The 24559-nt window shown below is 39.5% G+C and overlaps 1 protein-coding gene and 1 non-coding gene across 2 annotated transcripts in view; one reads left to right on the top strand and one right to left on the bottom strand.

Moving 5' to 3' along the window:
- Window positions 1-24058, top strand: part of UBTD2 (ubiquitin domain containing 2) — an 87622-nt gene extending 63564 nt beyond the window's left edge. Inside the window, exon 3 of the mRNA XM_012527646.3 lies at window positions 21609-24058. Within this exon, the coding sequence (XP_012383100.2) occupies window positions 21609-22006 (398 nt within the window). The 3' untranslated portion in view covers window positions 22007-24058. The remainder of the gene's footprint in view (window positions 1-21608) is intronic.
- On the bottom strand, window positions 10855-10959 carry LOC111765658 (U6 spliceosomal RNA). The gene has a single exon (XR_002797951.1). It is a non-coding gene; the product is annotated as a U6 spliceosomal RNA (small nuclear RNA).
- Window positions 24059-24559: the final 501 nt, after the last annotated feature.

The following is a 24559-nucleotide window of genomic DNA, read 5'->3' as shown; positions in this document are numbered from 1 at the left end:
ATAGTCTTTCAAACCATGAGCATGGAATGCCCTTCCATTTTCTTTAGCAATGTCTTGTAGTTTTCTGTATACAAGAAAGTTTCCTTTACATACTGTGTTAGATTTAGTCATAGATAATTCTTTTAGTGGCATTATAAATGGACTTTTTTCTTGATTAGATTGTTCATTAATTATTAAAAATGCTACTGATATTTGCATTTTGATCTTATAACCCCGTCATTTTGCTGTATTTGTTTATTAGTTCTAGTAACTTTGTTGTGGATTTTTCAGGATTTTCTGTTTATAGGATCATGTCATCTGCAAGTGGGTAAAGTTTTACTTCTTCCTTTCCAATTTAAATGAATTTTTAAAAATTATTTAGGATATGTATTCTTTGCAATATTTGTTCTTTAGTACAAAATAAATTTCTGTGAATATTCCAGGCGTTCCTAAAAGTATATTCCATATTTGATAAAATTATTTCTATATGTGGTCTAAATATGTATTTATATTAATTTTTTTAAAGGCAACTGAAAAATCTTTAATTCATATTAAATAATCTCAACCATATTGTAAATGCATCAAACAAGAATTTGTACTAATGCAGTTATCAGTGACAAACTGATTCCCTAGACTTAGAAGTATTCTATACCCAATTTATCTGCCCCAGAACTCATTTTTTCATACTTCCTGGTGTGTTTTTTTTTTTTAATTTTTAAATTTTTGTCTTTTTTAAAAAAAGATACATAGATCACAAAAAATGTTATATTTAAAAATATAAGAAGTTCCTATATACCTCACACCCCACCCCACCCGACTCCTCCCACATCAACAACCTCTCTCATCACAGTGGCACATTCATTGCATTTGATGAATACATTTTGGAGCACTGCTGTACCGTGTGATTATAGTTTACACTGTAGTTTATAAATGGCTTTTATTTTTTCTTCCCTAATTGCTCTGGCCAGAACTTCCAGTATAATGTTGAAAAACAGTAATGAGAGTGAGCATCCTTGTCTTGTTCCTGATCTTAGAAGGAAAGTTTTCAGTCTTTCACCATTGAATATTCTTTTTCATATATGCCCATGTTCATGTTGAGGAAGGTTCCTTCCTTCTATTCCTAGTTTTCTAAGTGTTTTTTATCAAGAAGGATTTTGTCAGATGTGTTTTATGCATCACCTGAGATGATCATGTGTTTTTTCCCCCTTCATTCTATTGTTGTGGTCTTTATATTATTTGATTTCTTATGTTGAACCACTCTTGCATACCTAGGATAAATCCCGCTTGATTATGATATATAATTCTTTTAATGTGCTGATGGATTTGGTTCACTAGTATTTTCTTGAAGATTTTTGCATCTATATCCATAAGGAATATTGGTCTGTAATTTTCTTTTCTTGTAGAATCTTTGACTGGCTTTGGTATTAAAGTGATGTTGGCCTCGTAGAATGAGGTGGGAAGTGTCCCCTCCTCTTCAAATTTTTGGAAGAGTTTGAGGAGGATTGGTGTTAATTCTTTTTTTTAATATAATAAACTTTATTTTTAAAGAGGTTTTAGATTACAGAAAAGTTTTATAGAAAGTATGAGGGTTTCCCATGTACCCCCTTCCCTCTCCCACATCATCCCCTATTTTTTTAATGTAGCAGTACAGTTTATTATGATCATCTGTAAAAGCCACTCATTAAAAATATGGACATTTAAAAAATGACTCACTTGTGGTAAGGACTAACCTACCTGCAGTAATAATATAAAATAATTCGGGAAACAGACTTGGCCTAGTGGTTAGGGCGTCTGTCTACCACATGGGAGGTCGGCGGTTCAAACTCCGGGCCTCCTTGACCTGTGTGGAGCTGGCCCATGCGCAGCGCTGATGCGCGCAAGGAGTGCCCTGCCACGCAGGGGTGTCCCCCGGGTAGGGGAGCCCCACGCACAAGGAGAGCGCCCCGTAAGGAGAGCCACCCAGCGGGAAAGAAAGAGCAGCCTGCCCAGGAATGGCGCCGCCCACACTTCCCTTGCCGCTGAGGACAACAGAAGCAGACAAAGAAACAAGACGCAGCAAATAGACACAGAGAACAGACAACCGGGGGAGGGGAGGAATTAAAAATAAATAAATAAATCTTTAAAAAATTAAAAAATAAAATAATTCTTCTTGTAATGTTTGATAAAAGCAGTGAAGCTATTTGTTCCTGGTGTTTTCTTTATTGGGAGCTTTTTTTTTTTTTTTTAATTGGGAGCTTTTTGATGACTGATTTCAATCTCTACTTGTTAGTGGTCTGTTGAGATCTATTTCTTGAGTTGCTGAGGTAGTTTGTGTGTTTCTAGGAATTTGTCCGTTTCGTTTTTTGATTGAAGAGTTTAAACCACTTACATTTGAAGTAATGTTGATAATTTAGGACTTTCTTCTCCCATTTTGCTATTTGGTCCCTCAATTCTTCCGTTAATGCCTACTTACATAGTTATTTGATATTTTTTGTATTGTACTATTTTGAGTCCCTTCTCATTTCATACTGTATGTGTTTTTCATGTATTTTCTTTGTGGTTACCATGGAGCTAAAATTAAACATCATAAATCTGTAATAATCATGTTTGATTTGATACCAACTTAACTTCAATAGCATACACACCCACTGTTCCTGTAACCCTCCATCACCTCAACTATTTGTTGTAGTTGTTACAAATTATATCTTTATACATGGTATGTCAAAACCATAGGTTTATCATAACTTTTTATGAATTTGCATTTTAGAACCTGTAAGAAGTAAAAAGTGGAATTATATATTAAAAATTATAATACATTAGTACTGGAATTTATAATTCCCATATGGTTACCTGTACAGGAAGTTTTTATTTCTTTATGCTGTTTGAATCCATTATCTGGTGTCCTTTCCTTTTAGTTCTGAAGAACTCCCTTTAGCATTGCTTCTTGGACAGGTCTTAGGTTGAACTCCCTGAGCTTTCCTTTACCTGGGAATGTCTTAATGTCTCCCTTGTTTTTTATTTGTTTGTTTGTTTGTTTTTAAAGATTTATTTCTCTCCCCTTTCCCCCCATTGTCTGCTCTGTGTCCATTCACTATGTGTTCTTCTGCGTCCACTTGCATTGTCAAGCGGCACTGGGAAACTGCATCTCTTTTTTGTTGCGTCATCTTGCTGCATCAACTCTCTGTGTGTGTGGCATCACTCCTGGGCAGGCTGCGCTTTTTTCACGCAGGGTGGCTCTCCTTGCGGGGCATACTCCTTGTGTGTGGGGCACCCCTACGCAAGGGCACCCCTGCATAACACAGCACTCCTTGCGCATGGCAGCACTGCACATGGGCCAGCTTACCACACAGGTCGGGAGACCCTGGGTATTGAACTCTGGACCCTCCATATGGTAGATGGATGCTCTATCAGTTCAGCCACGTCCACTTCCCATCTCCCTTGTTTTTGAAGGACAGTTATATTAGTCACCCAAAGGGTGCTTATGCCAAGTACCAGAAATCTGTTGGTTTTTATAAAGTCTATTTATTTGGGGTAAAAGCTTACAGTTACAAGGCCCTAAAGAGTTCAATTAAGGTTGCTTTCCTCACGAAAGTCAGTTGCCACATGTTGAAGCAAGATGGTTGCCAATCTCTGAGAGGGCTCAGCCTTCTTCTCTCTCAGCTATAGGCTGGCATAGGGTTTGTTTCTTTCTACGCTTCTTCAGCTCAGCTGCTCTGTTCTCTTCAGCTCATGCTATTGTGCAAATGACTCATCTCTCTTCCCGGGGTGCAGGATCAAAGTTCTCACCTCTGCCATGTCTTTGGAGTGCCCTTTCTTTTCTGTGTATCTTCTTCTGTGTCTTCTTGAGTAAGTGTCCATTTATATAGCCCACCAAGGGGGTGGGGACTTAACCTGAGTTACATCCTACTGAATTAAAGCCCTAATCTTAACATAATTTAATCAAAGACCATCTCAGCTGAATCTAATACAGTCAAAGGGTCTCATGCCCAGAGAAACAGACCAATTTAAAAACATTTCTCTTTTTGGAATTCATAAATGATTTCAAACCACCAAGGACAAGTATTATCAGATACAAAGTTACTAGTTGGCAATTGTTTTCTTAAAATACTTCCTCCAATTGCCTTCTTGCTTCCATGGCTTCTGATAAAAATCAGCATGTAATCTTACTGGGATTCCTTTGTATACAAATTTTTTTTCTCTTGTGGTATTAAGAACTCTGTTTTAATTTGCTAAAAGCTACTGGGAACAATATACCAGAAATGGGTTTATAATGGGAATTTATTAGGTTAAAAACTTACAGTTCTGAGGCTGTGAAATGTCAAATCAAGGCATCATCAGAGATGCTATCTCATGAAAGATTGGCTGCTGGCACATCCTGGACTCCTTCCATGTGGCAAGGCACATGGAAGCATCTGCTTCTCTTCTGGGTCTCATTGCTTCAGCTTCTGGCTTCTCCTTGGCTTCCTCTCTCCTGGGTTGCTCTGTGAACTCCTGGGTTCCTTCTCTCTCCATCTCTGCAGCTTTTTCTCTCTGTGTGTCTGTTTCCAATCCTCCATTTATGAAGAACTCCAACAAGAGGACTAAGACCCACCCTGGGTCCCGCCTTACTGAAGTCAAAGCCCACGCCCACCTATGAATCCAATCCAGTCAAAGGGTCTCTCACCCACAGGAATGGATTCGTTTTAAGAACATGATATTTTTTGGGATCCACAAAAAGCTTCAAACTGTCACACTCTCCTTATCCTTGGCATGCAGCCTTTTGACTGTTAGGTGTCAGGGCATGAGTCTCTTCAAGTTTATCTTGTTTGGTGTCCATTAGGCTCTCTGAATATGCATATTTATGTCCTTTGTTAAATTTGGGAGATTTTCTGCCATTATTTCTTTGAATATTCCTTCTGCCCTGTCCTCTCTTTTCTTGTCTTTCTGGGAGTATCATAATGTCTGTAGTGGTATGCTTGATGGTATGTCACAGGTCTCTTAGACTCTGTTTGTTTAATTCTTTTTTCTTATTGCTCCTCAGCCTGAATCATTTCAATGATCTTGTCTTTATTTTTATTTTATTTTATTTTTATTTTTTGAGGTACCAGGGCAGGGGGTTGAACCCAGGACCTCCCATGTGGGAAGGAGATGCTTAACCACTGAACCACATCAGCTCCCTTCAATTATCTTGTCTTTAAGTTCACTTATTCTTTCTTCTGCCATCTCCAATCTGCTGTTGACACCTCCTAGGGAATTTTTCACTTAAATTATTGTCATCTTCAATGCCAGGATTTCTGTTTGGTTCCTTATTAAAGTTTCTATCTCTTTATTGAGGCTCTCACATTGTTCATTCATTGTTTTCCTGATATCCTTTAGTTCTTTCTCCTTATTTTCCTTTATCTTTTTTAGCATATTAAGGATAGTTTTTTTAAGTCTTTTTCTGGTATGTCCGAAGTTTGATCTACATTGATGGTGTCTGGTTTTTTATGTTATTTCCTTTGGGTGGACCATCATTTCCTTTTTCTTTGTGTGTCTTGTAATCGTTTGTTGCTCATTGTACATTTTAGTATTTTAAAGAGTTAACTCTGGGATTTGGTCCCTGAGCTAGCTGTTCCTTAATTTTATATCCAGTTGTTACTATAAGACAAATTTCCTTGAGTGCCGGGAGCTCACAGAAACAAACCAATGCAAAAAAACACCTTTCACAGTCTTTGCAAATTGTGTTTGAGTTGGCTAGTGCTCTCCTTTAGAGTTTAGCCCTCCTATCAAGAAGATCAACATGAGAGAAGCGCAGGTACCTGTCAGTCTTTTTTGAGGCAGCCTCTTGTCCTTTCTGGGCTTATGCTTGCTTGTGGCCTTAGGAATTTCCCCATTTAAAGGAATTTGAATGCCCTCTCTACTCCCAGTGAAATAGACTTTCTTCCCTTCGTGGAGAGACCCTAGGCTGCTTTGTCTTAATTATTTCTTATACTTCTTTAGCTGTCTGCATGTTACTTTTCTCCCTGCAGGACAATTCTGGGAGGGCAAGTGAGATGAGTTTCCTAGTTCATTCTTGGAGGTTTCCATCCTATAGATTGGCACACAGACATGCAGGCACTTTCAGTATGCATATAGGGGTTACCCTGCTCCCTCAGAAACAAGACATAGTATCCACAATGAGTGCAGGCTGGCTCCACACCACACCAGGGAGGGCTTTGGAAATGGGCCAGCAAGGGTACCATGAACTTCTCTTATGGTTTTTCAAGCTGTGTTTTGATTCAGCCCTTTCCCAGTTATTGCAGTCGTTTAACTGTTTTCCAGAGTTTTGAGAAAGATGACTCTGCCAATTTTTGCTAGCTCAGAGATTCTATGGAGGGAGAGGATATGGCTCAAGCAATTGAGTGCCTGCTTTCCACATGGGAGGTCCTGGGTTCAGTTCCCATTGCCTCCTAAAAGCAAAACAAAAAACCCAAACAACAAGCAAACAAATGAAAAAAACATCTCAAGGGAATTGATGTGACTTAGTGGTTGAGTGCTGGCTTCCCATGTATGAGATCTCAGTTTCAATCCCCTCCTGGGACCTCAAAAAAGAAAAAAAAAAAAAGATTCAATGGAGCTTTGGCTCCCTGGGGCATCTTATGATGCCATCCAGATCAGTTGTTCTTCCTTGCATTGTTTTCATTGTTGCCCTCATTATTTATTTTTCAGTATCTCCTTTTATTCAGCAACATTTTTTTTTAAGATTTATTTTCTCTCTTCCCACCCCATTATTGTTTGCACTTGCTGTATCTGTTTGTTGTTTTTTGTTTCTTTAGGAGGCACTGGGAACTGAACCGGGACCTCCAATAAGGGAGGGAGGCCCCTAATCGCTTAAGCCACCTCTGTTCCCTGCTTTGTTGTGTCTCTTGTTATGTTTTTCCTCTTATGTCCCTTGTCGTGTCATCTTGTCACATCAGCTTGCTGCACCTGCCCATTGCACCAGCCCACTATCCTGTTCATCCTCTTTAGGAGACACCAGGAACCTCCACTCTCTACTTTGTTGTATCTCTCATTACGCGTTTTTCTTCTTGTGTCTCTTGTTGCATTGTCTTGTTGTGTCTGCTTGCCGTGCCTGCATGTTGCGCCAGCTCACTCTCTCCTTTAGGAGGCACCTGGAACTGAACCACAGGCCTCCCATGTGGCAGGTGGGAGCCCAATTGCTTGAGCCACATCTACTTCCCTCACCTACATTCTTTAAAGGAACAGTTCTTTTCACTAATCATCTGCTCTGTCATTTAACCATTTCAAATAAAAGATGCCTAATCTAATAACTTTGCCAAATTTCCATTAATTTCTGAATTAATTGTACTTCAGGAAACCTGTTTTTACATTCTAGGACTGTTTTTCATTCTATCTTTTCTTTATTATGTAAGCTTATTATCATTTACTTAATAACATTTACTGCGTTAAATATATAGGATAAGTTGTCTGTCACCTCTACTTACTAGAAGAGATGACACATTTGGTTTTTCTGAAGGCCACTGTTTTAACAGTTGATTTGATGGGATGAGATGGACCAGACCTGCTTCTCCTAAAGCTTGACTAGCCAATATAAGCTTGATATAATTCTCAGCAATGTTTTTGCATGAGCGAGCCTTACAATACCCCTTTCCTATAATTTGTTAGCACCCCTGCATTTCCTGAAAGACTGCTTTTTATATATGGATGAAGGATAATTTCAGTGGCTCTTTTAACTTTATTGTGATTCGGGTTTATAGAGAACCCTATGAGATTCAGGTTTATAGAGAACCCTATGAAGCATAAATTGTTTCCTATGGATTTATTAGATGTACTGTACAGTTTTGCATGTGTTTTATTATTTAAGCCTTAGAACATCTTGGTAAAGTAGGTACTATAATCTCAAGGAAACAGATTCAATGTGTCCAAAATTAGGGTCTGAATTCGATTTTGGTATAATCAAGTCTAAAAACACTGCATCTTCTATCACAACTCACTGCTCCTCCTGCATCTTTTTGTTTCTTCTTCAAGCTTAATGGTGAGCTGCCAGAATCAAAGATCTAACTCACAGTTTCCATTCTTTATGTTATTTCTCTTAGTATTCTTGTCCTTTTTAGTGTTGTTTAACTTGCTTATAAGTTGAGGCCTTCCATTGTCATAGGAGATCACATTTGTTGAAATTTAGATGAGTTCAGGCTTTGGGGTCATTTAGACAAGAGAAGTCAGGACTGTAGACTTCCTTTCCTATAGTCTTTGAAAGATACTTCAGTGTATACAAGTATATTAGTCGGCCAAAAGGGTGCTGATGCAAAGTACCAGAACTTTGTTGGCTTTTATAAAGGTATTTATTTGGATAGAAGCATACAGTCACAAGGCCCTAAAGAGTCCACCTTAAGGTACCATAAGAGGAACTTTTTCATCCAAAGTCGTTTGCCAAGTGTTGAAGCAAGATGGCAGGCGATGTCTGCAAGCATTCAGCTTTCCTCTTTTCAGGCTTCATGGGCCACGCCTCTTCCAATCTCAGCTGTGGGTTTGAAGGGCCAGTGTCTTTCCAGGCTCAATTGCTCAGGGCTCTGGTCTCTACAGCTGCAAACTATCAGGCAGATGGCTCAGCTCCAGCATCCAAAACTCAGTTCTCTTCTCTGCCTGTGTCCTTTTTCTGTCTGAGTGTCCACCCACCTGGGGGCAGGGACTCAGTGTCCTACTGACGTGGCCAAATAAAGTCCCAATCTTAATTTAATCAAGTAAAAGTGAAACCTCTAAAGCTTATACAGTCTAATATGCCCAGAGGAACAGACCAGTTTACAAACATAACTCAATTTCCCTTTTTGAAAGTCACAAATAATCTCAAAGTGCCACAGCAAGCCTTGGGGTTCTGGGACATTACCATTTTAGTTCATTTTGACAGGGCAGTTTTCCATATCAGATGGCCATTGTGTTTCAAATATTTTTTTCCATTTTATTGAGGTATATCTAGGTATACTAAACAGCACATTTAAAAAGTGTACGATTTCATCAGCTTTAACCATCACCAGGATGGCATTTTTATATCCTTGAAAGTTTCCTTGTCCAAACGTTGATTTTTAACTTTTACAAACCTGCTCACATGTAGCTATGCAAGTCTCAAGTGGTAGTATTGCAGGAATGAGAGTAGAGAGGGATCAGTAGTGAGGCCTTTGAATGCTTCAAAAAATATCTTTCTTTTTTAACCAGAAAGACTGCTAGAAAAAGTAAAGTGTTAGACATAATGGCATTTATTGTAAAGCTATTTTTGTTATTTGGCATCTAATTTCGTTTTATGTTTATAATTTTCTAGTGAAATGTTTTGAAGCCTAATTAAAAACAGCCATGGAAAATAGAATGTCTGTGCCAATAATCATCTAGGTAAAAGATAAAAACAACTTCAGAAAATTGTCTGAAATCAGAACAGAAGGTTGAGACTTGGCAGCTTTTTTCCTGCCATGGGGAGCTTGCCGGGCTTCCTGACCTAGGGAAATGATTCCCTGGCAGTCATTTATCCTAGTGGGCATCTGTCTATGCTAGGACTAGAGGCCTTCAGTGGGCTTGTGAGGAGAAAGAAGGAAAAAAAGACAAGAGCATACTTCCACAGAGCATATTAGGTTAGCAATATAAGCAAGCCTACCTAAGAACCTTTTTAGAGCAATAAAAAATTGCTGAATGAACTGCCCCCTCTGTGGCTGATGGTTGCTTATTAAAACCTTTTGTAAAATGAAAAATGCAGACTTGAGTGAGGTAGAAAAATCTTTATCAACTTTTAGAGTGGTTCCTTTTCTTGTGTCTTTAAACACATTGCGTTTCTTTAAGCAAATCTTTCCACCTTTTAACTATTGCCCCATTTTCTCACATCTCTCTCAAATGTCAGTGATATAAAGACAGTAATATGTCCATATGTTACATTGGCCAGCCTCTTACCACTGAGACCGCTCAGATCACCATATCTTTTTTTTTCTGACTCAGGGGCCTCATCTTCCATTTCCTTCTTTACCTGTTGTTAATGTCATTGGCAGATAGGTTGTTAGACTGTATTTGGCACCATCAGCTTCTCATACCTTATGATTTCATTTCTTGAGAACTGAGCCCTGTAGTCTTAATCTATGTTATACATAGGAATCTGGTTATTTTATTCTGTCATGTCCTGTGTAACCCTTGATAAATTACTTTTCTTTGCTTCATTTTTCCAGTCTGTAAAATGAGTACTTTACCTCCTAGGACTATGGGAGGAAATAATCTCCAGGCTTTGTCTTATTAACCAGCATAGCTCTAGCACCTAGAACATTGACATGTAATAGGCACTCAGTATTTGTTGAATGGCTGCCTCATACCTGTGTTAGCCACCTCTAGTAATTTCCTATAGTATTACAGCTAAAGCCCTGAACCATTCTCCCAGGCTTTGCACTATTGCTACCCATTGAGTGATTTTATTTTATTTTTTTAGTTTATTTCTCTCCCCTTCCCTGCACCCTGCCCCCAGTTCCCCAGTTGTCTGCTCTCTGTGTCCATTCACGTGTGTGTGCTTCTGTGTCCGCTTGTATTCTCATCAGCGGCACCTGGAATATGTGTCTCGTTTTGTTGCGTCATCTTGCTGCATCATCTCTCCATGTGTGACGCCATTCCTGGGCAGGCTGTACTTTCTTTCGCGCTGGGCGGCTCGCCTTACAGGACGCACTCCTTGCATGTGGGGCTCCCTTACGCGGGGGATACCACCCCTTGCGCGCATCAGCACTGCGCATGGGCCAGCTCACCACACGGGTCAGGAGGCCTGGGGTTTGAACCTTGGACCTCCTGTGTGGTAGGCAGACGCCCTATATGTTGGGCCAAATCTGCTTCCCTATTTAGTGATTTTATATCAACTTTATATTCTACTTTAACAAAGCCATTTGCTGCTCCCTGCTTACCTTGTACTTTTTTTTTTCTGTCATTAAAAATATGGAATGCTTCACAAATGTGCCTGTTATCCTTGTGCAGGGGCAATGCTACTCTTCTCTGTGTCATTACAATTTTAGTATATGTTCTGCCAAAGTGAACACCTTTGTACTTATTCTTGTTCCCATATCATTCCTCTTTTTTGAAATGCCCTTCACTTCTCCATATCTTTAAAGTCATTCTCACACCAAACCATTTCTATGGTCTCTCCTTGTTGGCTTTACCAACTCTAGTTATTTTTCCATTCTGTGATGTCTCTGGGCCTCCGTTTGATTTGCAGTGTATCAGTTTAGTGCTTAAGACTGTGGTGGGTATGTTGCATCTGCTCACCGTGAGTGTAAACCTGGGGATCAGGGGCGATCTTGGCTCTCTTGTAGCCTTTGCTCCTTTTTTTTTTTTTTTTTTTAAATATTTATTTATTATTATTATTATTATTTTTAATTACATTAAAAAAAAAATATGAGGTCCCATTCAACCCCACCGCCCCCGCCCCCCACTCCCCCCACAGCAACACTCTCTCCCATCATCGTGATACATCCATTGCACCTGGTAAGTTCATCTCTGAGCATCACTGCACCCCATAGTCAATGGTCCACATCATAGCCCAGACTCTCTCACGTTCCATCCAGTGGGCCCTGGGGGGATCTACAGTGTCCCGTAATTGTCCGTGAAGCACTATCCAGGACAACTCCACGTCCCGAAAACGCCTCCACATCTCATCTCTTCCTCCCGTTCCCCACACCCAGCAGCCCCCATGGCTACCGTTCCCACACCCATTCCACCTTTTCTCTGTGGACATTGGATTGGTTGTGTCCATTGCACACCTATGTCAAGTGAGGGCTTAGATTCCACATGGGTACTGGATGCACTCTTCCCGCTTCTAGTTGTAGACACTCTAGGCTCCATGTTGTGGTGGTTGACCTTCTTCAACTCCATGTTAGCTGAGTGGAGTAAGTCCAATAAGTCAAAGTGTAGGAGCTGAAGTCTGTTGAGGCTCTGGGCCTGGGTGTCGTATTATCAGTCCAGAGATTCAAATCCCCTACATATATCTTAAACCCAGCACCAACTACAATTCCAATAAAGTAGCATGCAAGTCTTGTGAAAAGAGATCCCCTCTGAGTCCATTTCCATCACGCAGAAACACCAGCTCCAAAGAAGGGCCATCTGTCATGGCAGTGAACCCCTTCTGCCATGACCATAGAACCCGTGGGTCTCTTTATCCCTCAAAAGAACCAATACCTGGGGTTGTATCTACCTTATCTGTCTCTTAGACTCTGTTCAGTTGTACGTAGGGGTATTCCTTCTGACAACCTCCAGACTCTTTTTTAGAGACTCACAGCCTTATAATCTCATTTCTCCTTTCCATTTCCCCCTTACATTAGGTCAAACCGCTTCCCGAAGTCATGTTATTATATGTAGATAGGTATATTCTGCTGTTCCGCATTGAATCTTTAATTCAAGGTCATTTTCTAGTTGCTTCTTCAGCTGGTATGTGGTAGTGATCCCTCGGTGCCAGGGAGGCTCATCCCCGGGTGTCGTGTCCCACGCTGGGGGGAATGCATCACATCTACACGCTGAGTTTGGCTGTGAGAGTGGCCACATTTGAGTAACATGAAGGCTGTCAGGAGGAAACCCCCAGGCACAATGCTACTCTAGGCCTTGTTCTTATTGCAGGTGGATAGGCTCAAAAGTGTAGCCATTAGTATCAAGAGCCCACTGTTGGGCCCTCCTTCCTTCCTGGTTCTTGCCGTTGCACCTGGAGGATTGCCGCTGCTCTCCCAGGGCCCACAACAGTGACCCCCCGGCCAGGAGCCCAGTACCCCCCCAGCTGTTGTTTTTAATTGTTTCCACTATGAGTATATATAGACATTACCATATACCCTGGGCATATGCCCTGTATAACTCCCTGTCAACCATATATATCCTGTCAATAACATCCCATATCAGTATTCCTCTGCTGCCATTGTTGAACCACTCTGTGATCCAAAACTTCCCGTAAAGTGAATCCCAACATAATGTCAGCTTCAGAAGAGTCTTAGATCACCAAAATTCATATATACAATATACGGTATTTCCCCAGATCCACCATAAAACCTTTTCCCTTCCACAGCAATAATCTTTTAACTTATTCATATCATATTTCCTGAAACTGATGTACAGATTCCGAAACTATAGTTTTCAAACAAGGTAACATTTGTGCTTACTATGTGGTCCATACTTTAGGTTGTACAGTTTTCTAAATTTTTTAGTTATCCTATGTTTTGTCTTATGGTTTTCATTATTAGTCTGTCGTCCCCTATATGTTTTTGGTGTAATATTAGCTGTTATATATTCATCCTCGTGTACTCTCACATAACTCCTCTTTTGCCCCCTTATTTACCTTTGTTCCATCCATTGCACGTCCATTTTCCCCTCCCCTTAGGGCCCACAACGCCTGCCAATCTAATGCCCTGGGAGCCGTCCTTTCTCACGAGAGATACAGTTCTCTCTATTCGACGGCATTAGTCTTCCCCAGGATATGGGTCCACCCCACCCAATGGTAGAACCCACCTTGGCAAAATGAGCCTTCAGCTATTCCCTCCGGAGTCCTCCCGCATCAGACCATACCCCCTGAGCGTCCTAACCAGGTAACCCTCCTACTTATACTTTGATACGTTTTACTCAACATTTAGTTCTCAATGAACTTCTGGCACTCTCCCATGTTTGTATGTTGCCCCTCCCTCCCACCTATTTCTTGGACCATATTACCCCTCTTCCCATCCCCAGCCCCCCTCAAACCCAGAAAACCCCACCCGAAGGTAACCCCTTGCCCCCATTTTGTCCCTTCTTTGTGCTCATACTTACCCCCAGCTCATCACAGATTCCACCCCTACAGACATTAACTCATATCCTTCCTCCACCCCCCGATTTCCAGTAAGCCACTTTTCCAGACTCTAGCTCTCTGAGGCAGTTAACTTATTTCATATCATTGAGGTCATATAGTATTTGTCCTTCAATGCCTGGGTTGCTTCACTCAACATAAGATTCTCAAGGTTCATCCATGTTATCACGTGCGATTGTAGTGTATTGGTTCTTACAGCTGAGTAGTATTCCATTGTGTGTATATACCACATTTTATTGATCCACTCATCTGTTGATGGACTTTTGGATTGATTCCAGCTTTTGGCGATGGTGAACAATGCTGCTATGAACATTGGTGTACATATATCGGTTTGTGTCCTTGTTTTCAGATCTGATGGGTATATACCCAGCAGTGGTATTGCTGGGTCATATGGCAAATCTATGGATAATTTTTTGAGAAACTGCCAAACTGTCCTCCAGAATGGTTGGATCCTTCTACATTCCCACCAGCAATGGATGAGTGTTCCCCTTTCTTCACATCCTCTCCAGCATTTGTATTCTACTGTTTTTTTCATGGCTGCCAATCTTATGGGAATAAGATGGTATCTCATTGTAGTTTTGATTTGCATTTCCCTGATAGCTAGGGATTTGGAGCATTTTTTCATGTGCTTTTTAGCCATTTGTATTTCTTCTTTGGAGAAGTGTCTGTTTAAATCTTTTTCCCATTTTTTAAATGGGTTGTTTATCTTTTTGTTTTCGAGATCTATGAGTTCTTTATATATGTAAGTTATAAGTCTCTTATCAGATATATGGTTGCCAAATATTTTCTCCCATTGTGTGGGTTCCCTTTTTACTTTCTTGACAAACTCCTTTGAGGTGCAGAAGGCTTTAATTTTGAGGTAGTCCCATTTATCTATTTGTTCTTTTGCTGCTCGTGCTTTTGGTGTGATATTCATGAAGCCATTTCCTATTACAAGGTCCTGTAGATGTTTCCCTACACTGCTTTCTAAGGTCTTTATGGTCTTGGCTCTTATATTTAGGTCTTTGATCCATCTTGAGTTGATCTTTGTATAAGGTGTGAGATGGTAATCCTCTTTCATTCTTCTACATATAGCTATCCAGTTCTCCAGGCACCATTTGTTGAATAGGCCATTCTCTCCCAGTTGAGAGGGTTTGGTGGCTTTATCGAATATTATATGGCTATATACATGAGGTTCTATATCTGAACTTTCAGTTCGATTCCATTGGTCTGTGTGTCTCTCCTTATGCCAGTACCATGCTGTTTTCACTACTGTAGCTTTGTAGTATGTTTTGAAGTCAGGAAGTGTGATTCCTCCTATTTCGTTTTTCTTTTTCAATATGTCTTTGGCTATTCGGGGCCTCTTTTTATTCCAAATAAATTTCGTAGTTAGTTTTTCTAGTTCCTTAAAAAAGGCTGTGTTGATTTTTATTGGGATTGCATTGAATGTGTAGATCAGTTTTGGTAGGATAGACATCTTAATAATATTCAGTCTTCCTATCCATGAACAGGGAATATTCTTCCATTTATTTAGGTCTTCTTTGATTTCCTTGAACAATCTTGTATAGTTCTCGATGTATAAGTTTTTTACCTCTTTAGTTAAATTTATTCCTAAGTATTTGATTTTTTTATTTACTATTGTGAATGGTATTTGTTTCTTGATTTCCTCCTGATCTTGCTCATTATTGGTGTATAGAAATGCTACTGATTTTTGCGCATTGATCTTATAACCTGCGACTTTGCTAAACTCATTTATGAGTTCTAGGAGCTTTGTTGTCGATCTCTCAGGGTTTTCTATATATAGGATCATGTCATCTGCAAATAATGAAATTTTGACTTCTTCCCTTCCAATTTGAATGCCTTTTATATCTGGTTCTTGTCTCAGTGCTCGAGCCAGTACTTCCAAGACAATGTTAAATAGGAGCGGAGACAATGGGCATCCTTGTCTTGTTCCTGATTTTAGAGGGAAGGATTTCAGGATTTCGCCATTGTAAACAATGTTGGCTTTAGGTTTTTCATATATACTCTTTATCATGTTCAAAAAGTTTCCTTGTATTCCGATCTTTTGGAGTGTTTTTATCAGGAAGGGGTGCTGTATTTTGTCAAATGCCTTTTCTGCATCTATAGATATAATCATGTGGTTTTTTTCTCTCAATCTGTTTATATGGTGTATTACATTGATTGATTTTCTTATGTTGAACCATCCTTGCATACCTGGAATAAATCCCACTTGGTCATGGTGTATAATTCGTTTAATGTGTTGTTGAATACGATTAGCAAGTATTTTGTTAAGTATTTTTGCGTCTAGGTTCATTAGAGAAATTGGTCTGTAATTTTCCTTTCTTGTGGTGTCTTTGTTTGGCTTTGGTACTAGGGTAATGTTGGCATCATAGAAGGAATTAGGCAGTGTTCCTTCTGTTTCGATTTTTTGGAATAGTTTCAACAGGATTGGTGTTAGTTCTTTCCGGAATGTTTTGTAGAATTCACCTGTGAAGCCGTCTGGCCCTGGGCTCTTCTTAGTTGGGAGATTTTTAATGACTGATTCTATCTCTTTGTGGTGATTGGTTTGTTAAGATCATCAATTTCTTCTTTCGTCAGTATGGGCTGCTTATGTATTTCTAGGAATTTGTCCATTTCCTCTAAATTGTCATTTTTGTAGGAATATAGTTTTTCAAAGTATCCTCTTATGATAGTCTTTATTTCTGTGGGGTCAGTGGTGATTTCACCTTTCTCATTTCTTATTTTGTGTATTTGCATCTTTTCTCTTTTTTTTTTTGTTAGTCTCGCTAAAGGTTTGTCAATTTTGTTGATCTTCTCAAAAAACCAGCTCTTGGTCTTGTTTATTTTTTCAAGTGCTTTCTTATTTTCTATTTCATTTAGTTCTGCTCTTATCTTTGTTATTTCCTTCCTTCTTCTTCCTGTTGGGTTACTTTGTTGTTGTTTTTCTAATTCCTTCAAATGTGCAGTTAATTCTTCAATTTCTGCTCTTTCTTCTTTTTTGATATATGAATTTATGGCTATAAATTTCCCTCTCAGTACCGCTTTTGCTGCATCCCATAAATTTTGGTATGTTGTGTTATCATTATCATTTGTTTCAAGGTAGTCATTGATTTCTTTTGAGAATTCCTCTTTGACCCACTGTTTTTCTAAGAGTGTGCTGTTTAATTTCCAAATTGTCGTGTGAAGTCTGGGTCTCTGTCCCTTGCAAATTTCCAGCTTCACTCCACTGTGGTCAGAGATATTGTTTTGTATGATTTCAATCTTTCTGAATTCATTAAGCCTTTCTTTGTGGCCTAGCATATGGTCAGTCTTGGAGAATGTTCCATGTGCGTTTGAGAAAAATGTATATCCTGCTGTGTTTGGGTGTAATGATCTATATATGTCTATTAGATCCAGCTCTTCTAATATACTGTTCAAATGTTTTGTTTCTTTAGTGATTCTCTTTTGAGATGTTCTGTCCAGAGTTGATAGTGGTGTATTAAAATCCCCCACTATAATTGTAGATGCATCTATTCTTTCACTTAGTTTTTCCAGCGTTTGCCTCACATATTTAGAGGCGCCCTTGTTAGGAGCATAAATATTTATGATTGTTCGATCTTCTTGACAAATTGTCCCTTTCACTAAAATATAGTATCCTTCTTTGTCTCTCACAATTGTTTTGCATTTAAAGTCTATTTTGTCTGATATTAATATAGCTACTCCTGCCTTTTTTTGGTTGTTGTTTGCTTGTATGATTGTTTTCCAGCCATTCACTTTCAACCTCCATGAGTCTCTGGGTCTAAGATGTGTCTCTTGTAGGCAGCATATAGATGGGTCGTATTTCCTTATCCAGTGTCCCAGTCTGAATCTTTTGATAGGTGAGTTTAATCCGTTGACATTCAGTGTTATTACGTTTAGAGAGTTATTTATGGTAGCCATATTTTGGTTGGATTTGTGTTTGTTATATTTTGTTTGTATTATTTTATTTTCCCCTTCTATTTTTGTCTTTCTTGTTGCTTTTACACTCTCCTCCATCTCTGATTGTCCTGTTTTTTCCTTTCTTCCTGCAATATTCCCTTAAGAATTTCTTGAAGGGGAGGTTTCTTGTTGATATACTCTTTCAGTTTCTGTTTATCTGTGAATATTTTGAACTCTCCATCATTTTTGAATGCTAGTTTAGCTGGATAGAGTATTCTTGGTTGGAAATTTTTTTCCTTTAGTACCTTGACTATATCATACCACTGCCTTCTTGCCTCCATCGTTTCAGATGAGAAATCAGCACTTAATCTTATGGAGTTCCCCTTGTATGTGATGGTTTTCTTTTCTCTTGCTGCTTTTAGAATTTTTTCTTTGTCTTGAGCATTGGATAATTTGACAAGTATATGTCTTGGGGTGGGCCTGTTGGGGTTTATGACCAGTGGAGTGCGCTGTGCTTCTTGGATATGTACATCTGTCTCTTTCAGTAGATTTGGGAAGTTTTCATTCATTATTTCCTGCAACACTCCTTCTGACCCCTTTCCCTTCTCTTCTCCTTCTGGAATGCCTATAATACGTATGTTTGAGCGTTTTGCGTTATCATTCAGGTCCCTAAGTCCTATCTGGATTTTTTCTACCTTTTTATTGACCACTTCTACTATCTGTTTGATTTCCAATGCACTGTCTTCCACATCACTAATTCTCTGCTCTGCCTCTTCTAGTCTGCTGATATTTGCTGCAAGTGTATTTTTGATTTCTTGAATTGTGGTGTTCATTTCCATCATATCTGTTATTTTTTTGCGCATGTCTGCAATTTCCCCTCCAAGTGTTGTCTTCACGCTGTTAACCTCTTTCATTACTTCATCAAATTTGTCGGTGATAAATGTTCTGAGATCTTTCATTGCTTGTGCGAAGTCCTGCTCCCCTTCCTGATTTTCAGTTTGTTGATTGGATTCAGCCATGTTTTCCTGATTACTGGTTTGGTTTGTAGATTTTTGTTGCTGTCTTGTCAACATTTTTTCTTGACGGGTTTAATCAGTTCCTTAGCTTCTTTGTCTAGTCTTGGAGATTAATTAGCTGTTGTTTTTGCGTAAGTGTTATATCTTCTCTTTGTCAGTTTGTTCTTCTTATTCCAATTTCTTATTGCTAGTTAAGCTCACTTTAAAGGAAAGTATTAGTGCTGGGGAAAGTCAATTGTGTAAGGAAGGAAAAAGTGTGAAGTAGTATTGGTGATATATGTTTACAAAGCAACAATATGAGTTCTGGGAGGATGGAGGTTAGATCATGTAAATTGTGTAGAGTTATAGTAGTAGGAAAGTACCTATAATGAGGTAGACGACTGAATATGGGAGGAATGTGGTACGTACTAAGAGGCTATTGTTTTCGTGAGAGAGGGAAAGAGAAAAGAAAGGTAATAGTTTCAGGGACGAATACCAGATGGAAAACTAAACAAAGGTATTAGAAATTAAGAGTTAGACACTTTGTGGATCAAAGAAAGGGAGATGGAATATAGGAGAGATAGCAGATGGTGGAGGATATCAAGTTGTAGGGGAAAAGGGATAGTGTAGATAGGCTAAATCTATTCACAGAGAAATGAGGCAGTGGATGGTGAAGAAACCCAGCAAATGTGAGGTATTTCCTGTAGGACCTATTGTATTGTTAAGGTAAAATAGTATAAGAAGAATATTGGGGACAAGAAAGAGAGGATTGAAAAAAAAAAAAAAAAAAGAACAACAACAACAACAACAAAAAATACCAAAGAACAGAAACCCCGCCGCCAGGCTCGGCTGGGCTCAGCTGGGCTCCGGTCCCCCGTCCGCCGCGGCTCGGCTGGCCTCGGCTGGGCTCGGCCGGGCTCGGCTTTCCCGCCCTCCGCCTGGCGCGGCGCAGCGCGGCTCGGCTCTCCCGCTCGCAGCGCGGCGCGGCTGGTCTCGGCTGAGCTCAGCCGGGCTCCGCCCCCCCCGCCCGCCGCGGCTCAGCCGGGCTCGGCCGGACTCGGCTACCCTGGCCGCCGCCCGCCGGGGCTCCGCGCGGTGCTAGCTGCCTCGGCTCCGCCTAGCCAAGGAGGGAATCCTCCACACGTAGCTGGGATCTCCGTGTATATTTCACAGATGGATCCTCTCTGTTACCTTCCCTCCAAATCGATGTCCAGACACCTCCGGACCAGGAAAAATCCCGAAACAGCCGGTCCCAAAGAGTCTCCGACGCCTCCCAGCCAATTCCCCCCAGGAGCTAGTAACCGGGAAGTTCACTCAGCCGCCATCTTGCCTCCCCCTCCTGAAAAGTCCCAATTTATATCTTATAGACCAGTCCTTTCCATTACCTTCCCACCAAATCAATGTCCAGACACTTCCTGCCCTGAAAAAATCCTGAAAAAGCCTGGTCCCGGAGAACCTCCAGCGGTGCCCAGCTGCCTCTTCCCAGGAGAGACGGCAAGGCAAGCTCACTCAGCCACCATCTAGCCTTTGCTCCTTAATGCCAAATGCCCTGCCCTTTGAGGTGCTAATAAATGTTTATACAGCGACTTTGTAGAATGTAAGAATTATTTTCTAGTGATTCTTATGAAGTGCTAAAAAGGATGAAATAGAGATCACTACAGAAACTACAGAGCAGTTTTGTCTTTAGTAAAGAGATTTGGGGCCATTAAATGGTGGAGTATTGGGAGTATATTATTCAAAAGGGTCTGGGCTTCAGAGGACCCAGTCTGCTCAGAATAGGTAATTTTGGAGTAACATTTAGTAATAGCAAAAATTATTTTTGTTGATACTTTATGATCCCAGATAATTAATTTGGTGAGAAGGTAACTCTTGAAACTGACTTTAAAATGAAATTATTTAACTTCATGATCTGGATTTTCCTCCAATTTAGTTTTTAGTTTAAAACTATAGCATATTTATAATTCAGGCAGTAGTTAATTGAATAAAAGAGACAAGCCAGAAAACTTCATATTAAATTAAAAACAAGCCACCTTTTCCAAAAATATTAAAATATGGGCGCTTCTCTTGTTGTGTGGCCTCTTTGGACTAAGAACTTCTGGCCAAAGTACTTCAATTTAGGATGTCCCAGCATCACATTATTGTGATGAATTAGGCTCTGGGATCTTTTTTTTTTTCTTTTTCTTTCTTTTTGGTCTTTTTTAAAAATAACTGATTCATTTCTTAGATATGGCAGGGAAGCAGATTTGGCTCAAATGATAGAGCTTCCGCCTACCACATGGGAGGTCCAGGGTTCAAACCCCAGGCCTCCTGACCCGTGTGGTGAGCTGGTCCACGCTCAGTGCTGATGTGCTCAAGGAGTGCCACGCCACGCAGGGGTTTTCCCACATAGGGGAGCCCCACGTGCAAGGAGTGCAAGCACCCTGTAGGGAGAGCTACCCCATGTGAAAAAAGCACGGCCTGCCCAGGAGTGGTGCCACACACACACAGAGCTAATGCAGAAAGGTGATGCAACAAAAAGAGACACATATTCCCAGTGCTGCTGACAAGAATGCAAGCAGACACAGAAGAACACACAGTGAATGGACACAGAGCGCTGACAATGGGGGAAGGGGAGAGAAATAAATAAAAAATAAATCTTTAGGAAATAAAAAGAAAGATACAGCAATACAATTTGAATTTGCCCTTAATTTGGTCTAAGCATTAATATTTGTAAATTTGAATTTTGTGCTTTTACTTCTTTGGAATAATAAAAATGTGAATTAAGTATGAAATGACTTAGATGAGGTAGGGGTAAGAATTAATTTTAAATTAGATAAGCATTCAAATAATTGGGACTGGACCTCGATGACATCATTGGTGGTCAGAAGACAGTGATTTGCATTACTCAATTTATATTTTTTTCCCTACAGTGACAGGCTAGGAAGAGGAGCTTACGCATTTTGGAAGGTATAAACAATGCATTCATTTAAACTCTTACTCCTGTCTTTTCCTTTTTGAAGGTGCACTTACAGAGTGCTATGATGAACTGGGAAACAGATATCAGCTTCCAGTCTATTGCTTGGCGCCACCAATCAACATGATAGAAGAAAAGAGCGACATAGAGACTCTGGATATTCCTGAGCCACCACCCAATTCTGGATATGAATGTCAGCTCCGTTTGCGCCTTTCCACAGGCAAAGACCTCAAACTTGTGGTCCGTAGTACAGACACGGTATATCACATGAAGAGGCGGTTGCACACAGCAGAAGGAGTGGAACCGAGTAGTCAGCGTTGGTTCTTTTCTGGCAGGCCTCTCACTGACAAAATGAAGTTGGAAGAGCTGAAGATCCCAAAGGACTATGTTGTACAGGTTATAGTGAGCCAACCTTTGCAAAACCCAACACCAGTTGAGAACTGAACTGATCCCTATCGTCTGGTCCCACAACGCCCCCCCCACCCCCGCTCCCTTTTATTGTTGTTGTTTCCTATTCTACCACGTGAAATTTATTTTCACTGCTCCGAATTCCCTGTGAATGGATTTAGTTCTGAGGAATGACCAGTGAAAAATTCCATCTGTGATGGAGACCAACAAAAATAATTAATAAAACACAAAGAGCCAGCCTTTGAGACTCATGTAATTACAATTTCTAATTTGAGAGGTAGTTAAGAAATAGATAATCATTTATTTTAAAACACCCAATAATTATATAATAGCTGTAATTAAATGATTTGGATCTGTAAATGGAACATTGTATCCATGAAGAACAGCACCTGGCACTATTCGAAAATAGAATTTTTTTTAATAAGTCAAATTATTCAATTTATGGAAATGATCAATGACAGTTACAAAACTTAAGCTTTTTTTTTTTTATTTTTATGAAAACCAAAAGGGCAGTATTTAAGGTTTGCTTCTATTCTGGTTTTAATTATTTGCTCCATTGATACTTAGCCATAAAGGAATAGAGACTGGCATATTGTGTTTCACTGTTGCTTTCCCCATCCCTATATGTTGAGCTCCTTATTTACAGTCACACTAAATATTGACGCCTTCCATCATATTGGTGGCAGGTATCCTTCTGGAACACTAGGCAATAATTTAGTGCAGTCAGATCTTTGAATGTCAGTTGACACTCAGTTGAAACATCTCTTATTCTCTTGTTGCATAGGTATTTTGAAATGTCTATGTAACAAAGCTGTTTTCATATCTAGGGTTGGAAGGTCACTACTATTTAATGCCTTCATTGATCTTCCTACACTGCTTGGAAGTTTTCATAACTAACTGCCCCCAGATGCATAGGTCCTGGGCCAGGAAACACAGTGAATCTAGTACAGCTATTCCCACTGCGGAGTACTAAAGTATTGAACTCTTCTTTCTGAAATTGCAGGAAGGATGTAAGGAAAACCCATTCTATATGTGCATGGGCGAATTGTGCCTGATTTTGGTCTTTTAGAGAACATTTCAACTTAAAATTTACAAATGTGAAAAGTGTACTGATGTTACTTAAACATCAGCAGTGAGACCAAATGATGAAGCATTACTTTATGCCTTAGTGCTTTCCTGTTCACTGTTATCTCTTCTCATGGTGGAAGAGGTAAAGTAGATTGGGGACTGAAAACCCCTGTGAAATAACCTGATTCTTCTCTACTGACTGTAGTAAAGCTTCCAAGGATTATATGAATTTCAAGATTTTAGAAGTTGGCTCCATAAGTGAACAGGGGGCTAACACATGATCCTTGCACCCCTGACAATCCATGAGATGGAAGAGTGGAGGCAAGAAGGCACTTCTCAGATGGGAAATATCAAACTACCACACCTGTTTGGATGTGAAGCATCATTATTAATTGTGATGGCAAATGAATCTGCTAATTAGTTTAAATGTCATGTTTTAAATGGTATTAAATTTCCTATAGCCTGATTAGATGTCATATCTATAATTGTAACTTATGTTTTCTAAGCGCTTTACTCCTTTTTTTATGCAATCATTTTTAAGATTGTGGCTATATCTGATTTGGGTTTGCTGAATTCAAGAGAAAACAGCAGCATTAATTCCAAAGGAGAACTTTATATTTGGAAATGGAGGTATGAAGTTATTTCAGGATAATACCCCTGTCGTCAGAAAATTTGTTCGTTTGTGTGCCACATTGAATATCAACATCTCTCAAAATTTGTCAACACTTTTAAGAAAAATATGTTCACACCTATTTTTCTTAAGTATATTTAGTGATGTCATCAGTAGTCTATAGTTGTTTGTTGATGGTTTGAGCTCTCTTAAGAGTTTATTTTATTTTAAAGGAATATATACTTTGAATAACAATTCTCTGGGCATGTTTAACTAACCTAGGTGAGAAAACCATGGTGCTGTTTAATTGTAAATAGATTGATATAAGATTGGACCAATACTTGATGTGTATAATTTTAGTATGTAGGATTTTTGTGCTTTTTTTAAAAAAAAAAAAAAAGTTCAATTTTTCTCTTTGTCTTTGTCTTTATTCTGGGTTCTAAATTTTTGTTACTCTGTATAGTGGTAATCTGCCTCATTCTAATGAAAAGTTTGAAGGTTTTCCTTCTTCACATAGTTCATTTTCACCAAACTTAGGCTCTGCTTTGCCAAGCCATACATGGTCATTTATAGATATACTGCATCTTTGCACTTAAATCTTGGTCTAAAATAGGTGGTTGTTTTTCTCTTTAAGAATTGTGTTGTAAACCAAATTCTTTTTTTGTTTTCCAGAAGCACTGAGCTTATTGATTTTGGATCAGAGTGGCAAATTTTGTTTTACTTTTTAAGATTTTATTCAAAACAGGTGATACACTTGCTTGGTAAAGAAAAAAAAAAGTCCCAACATTCCAAAGTGAAAAGAGACTCTCCCCTCCTTCCTGTCCCTCATCTCCTATTTCTCCTCCCTGTTAACAGTTTCATGCATCACAATCACCTGGAAGGCTTATTAAAACACAGTTTGGGGAAGCAGA

This window comes from Dasypus novemcinctus, chromosome 2 (assembly GCF_030445035.2).
Source record: "Dasypus novemcinctus isolate mDasNov1 chromosome 2, mDasNov1.1.hap2, whole genome shotgun sequence".
NCBI classification, from domain to species: domain Eukaryota; kingdom Metazoa; phylum Chordata; class Mammalia; order Cingulata; family Dasypodidae; genus Dasypus; species Dasypus novemcinctus.
Note: the sequence above shows the minus strand (reverse complement) of the source record. Positions and strands in the feature narration are given on the sequence as shown.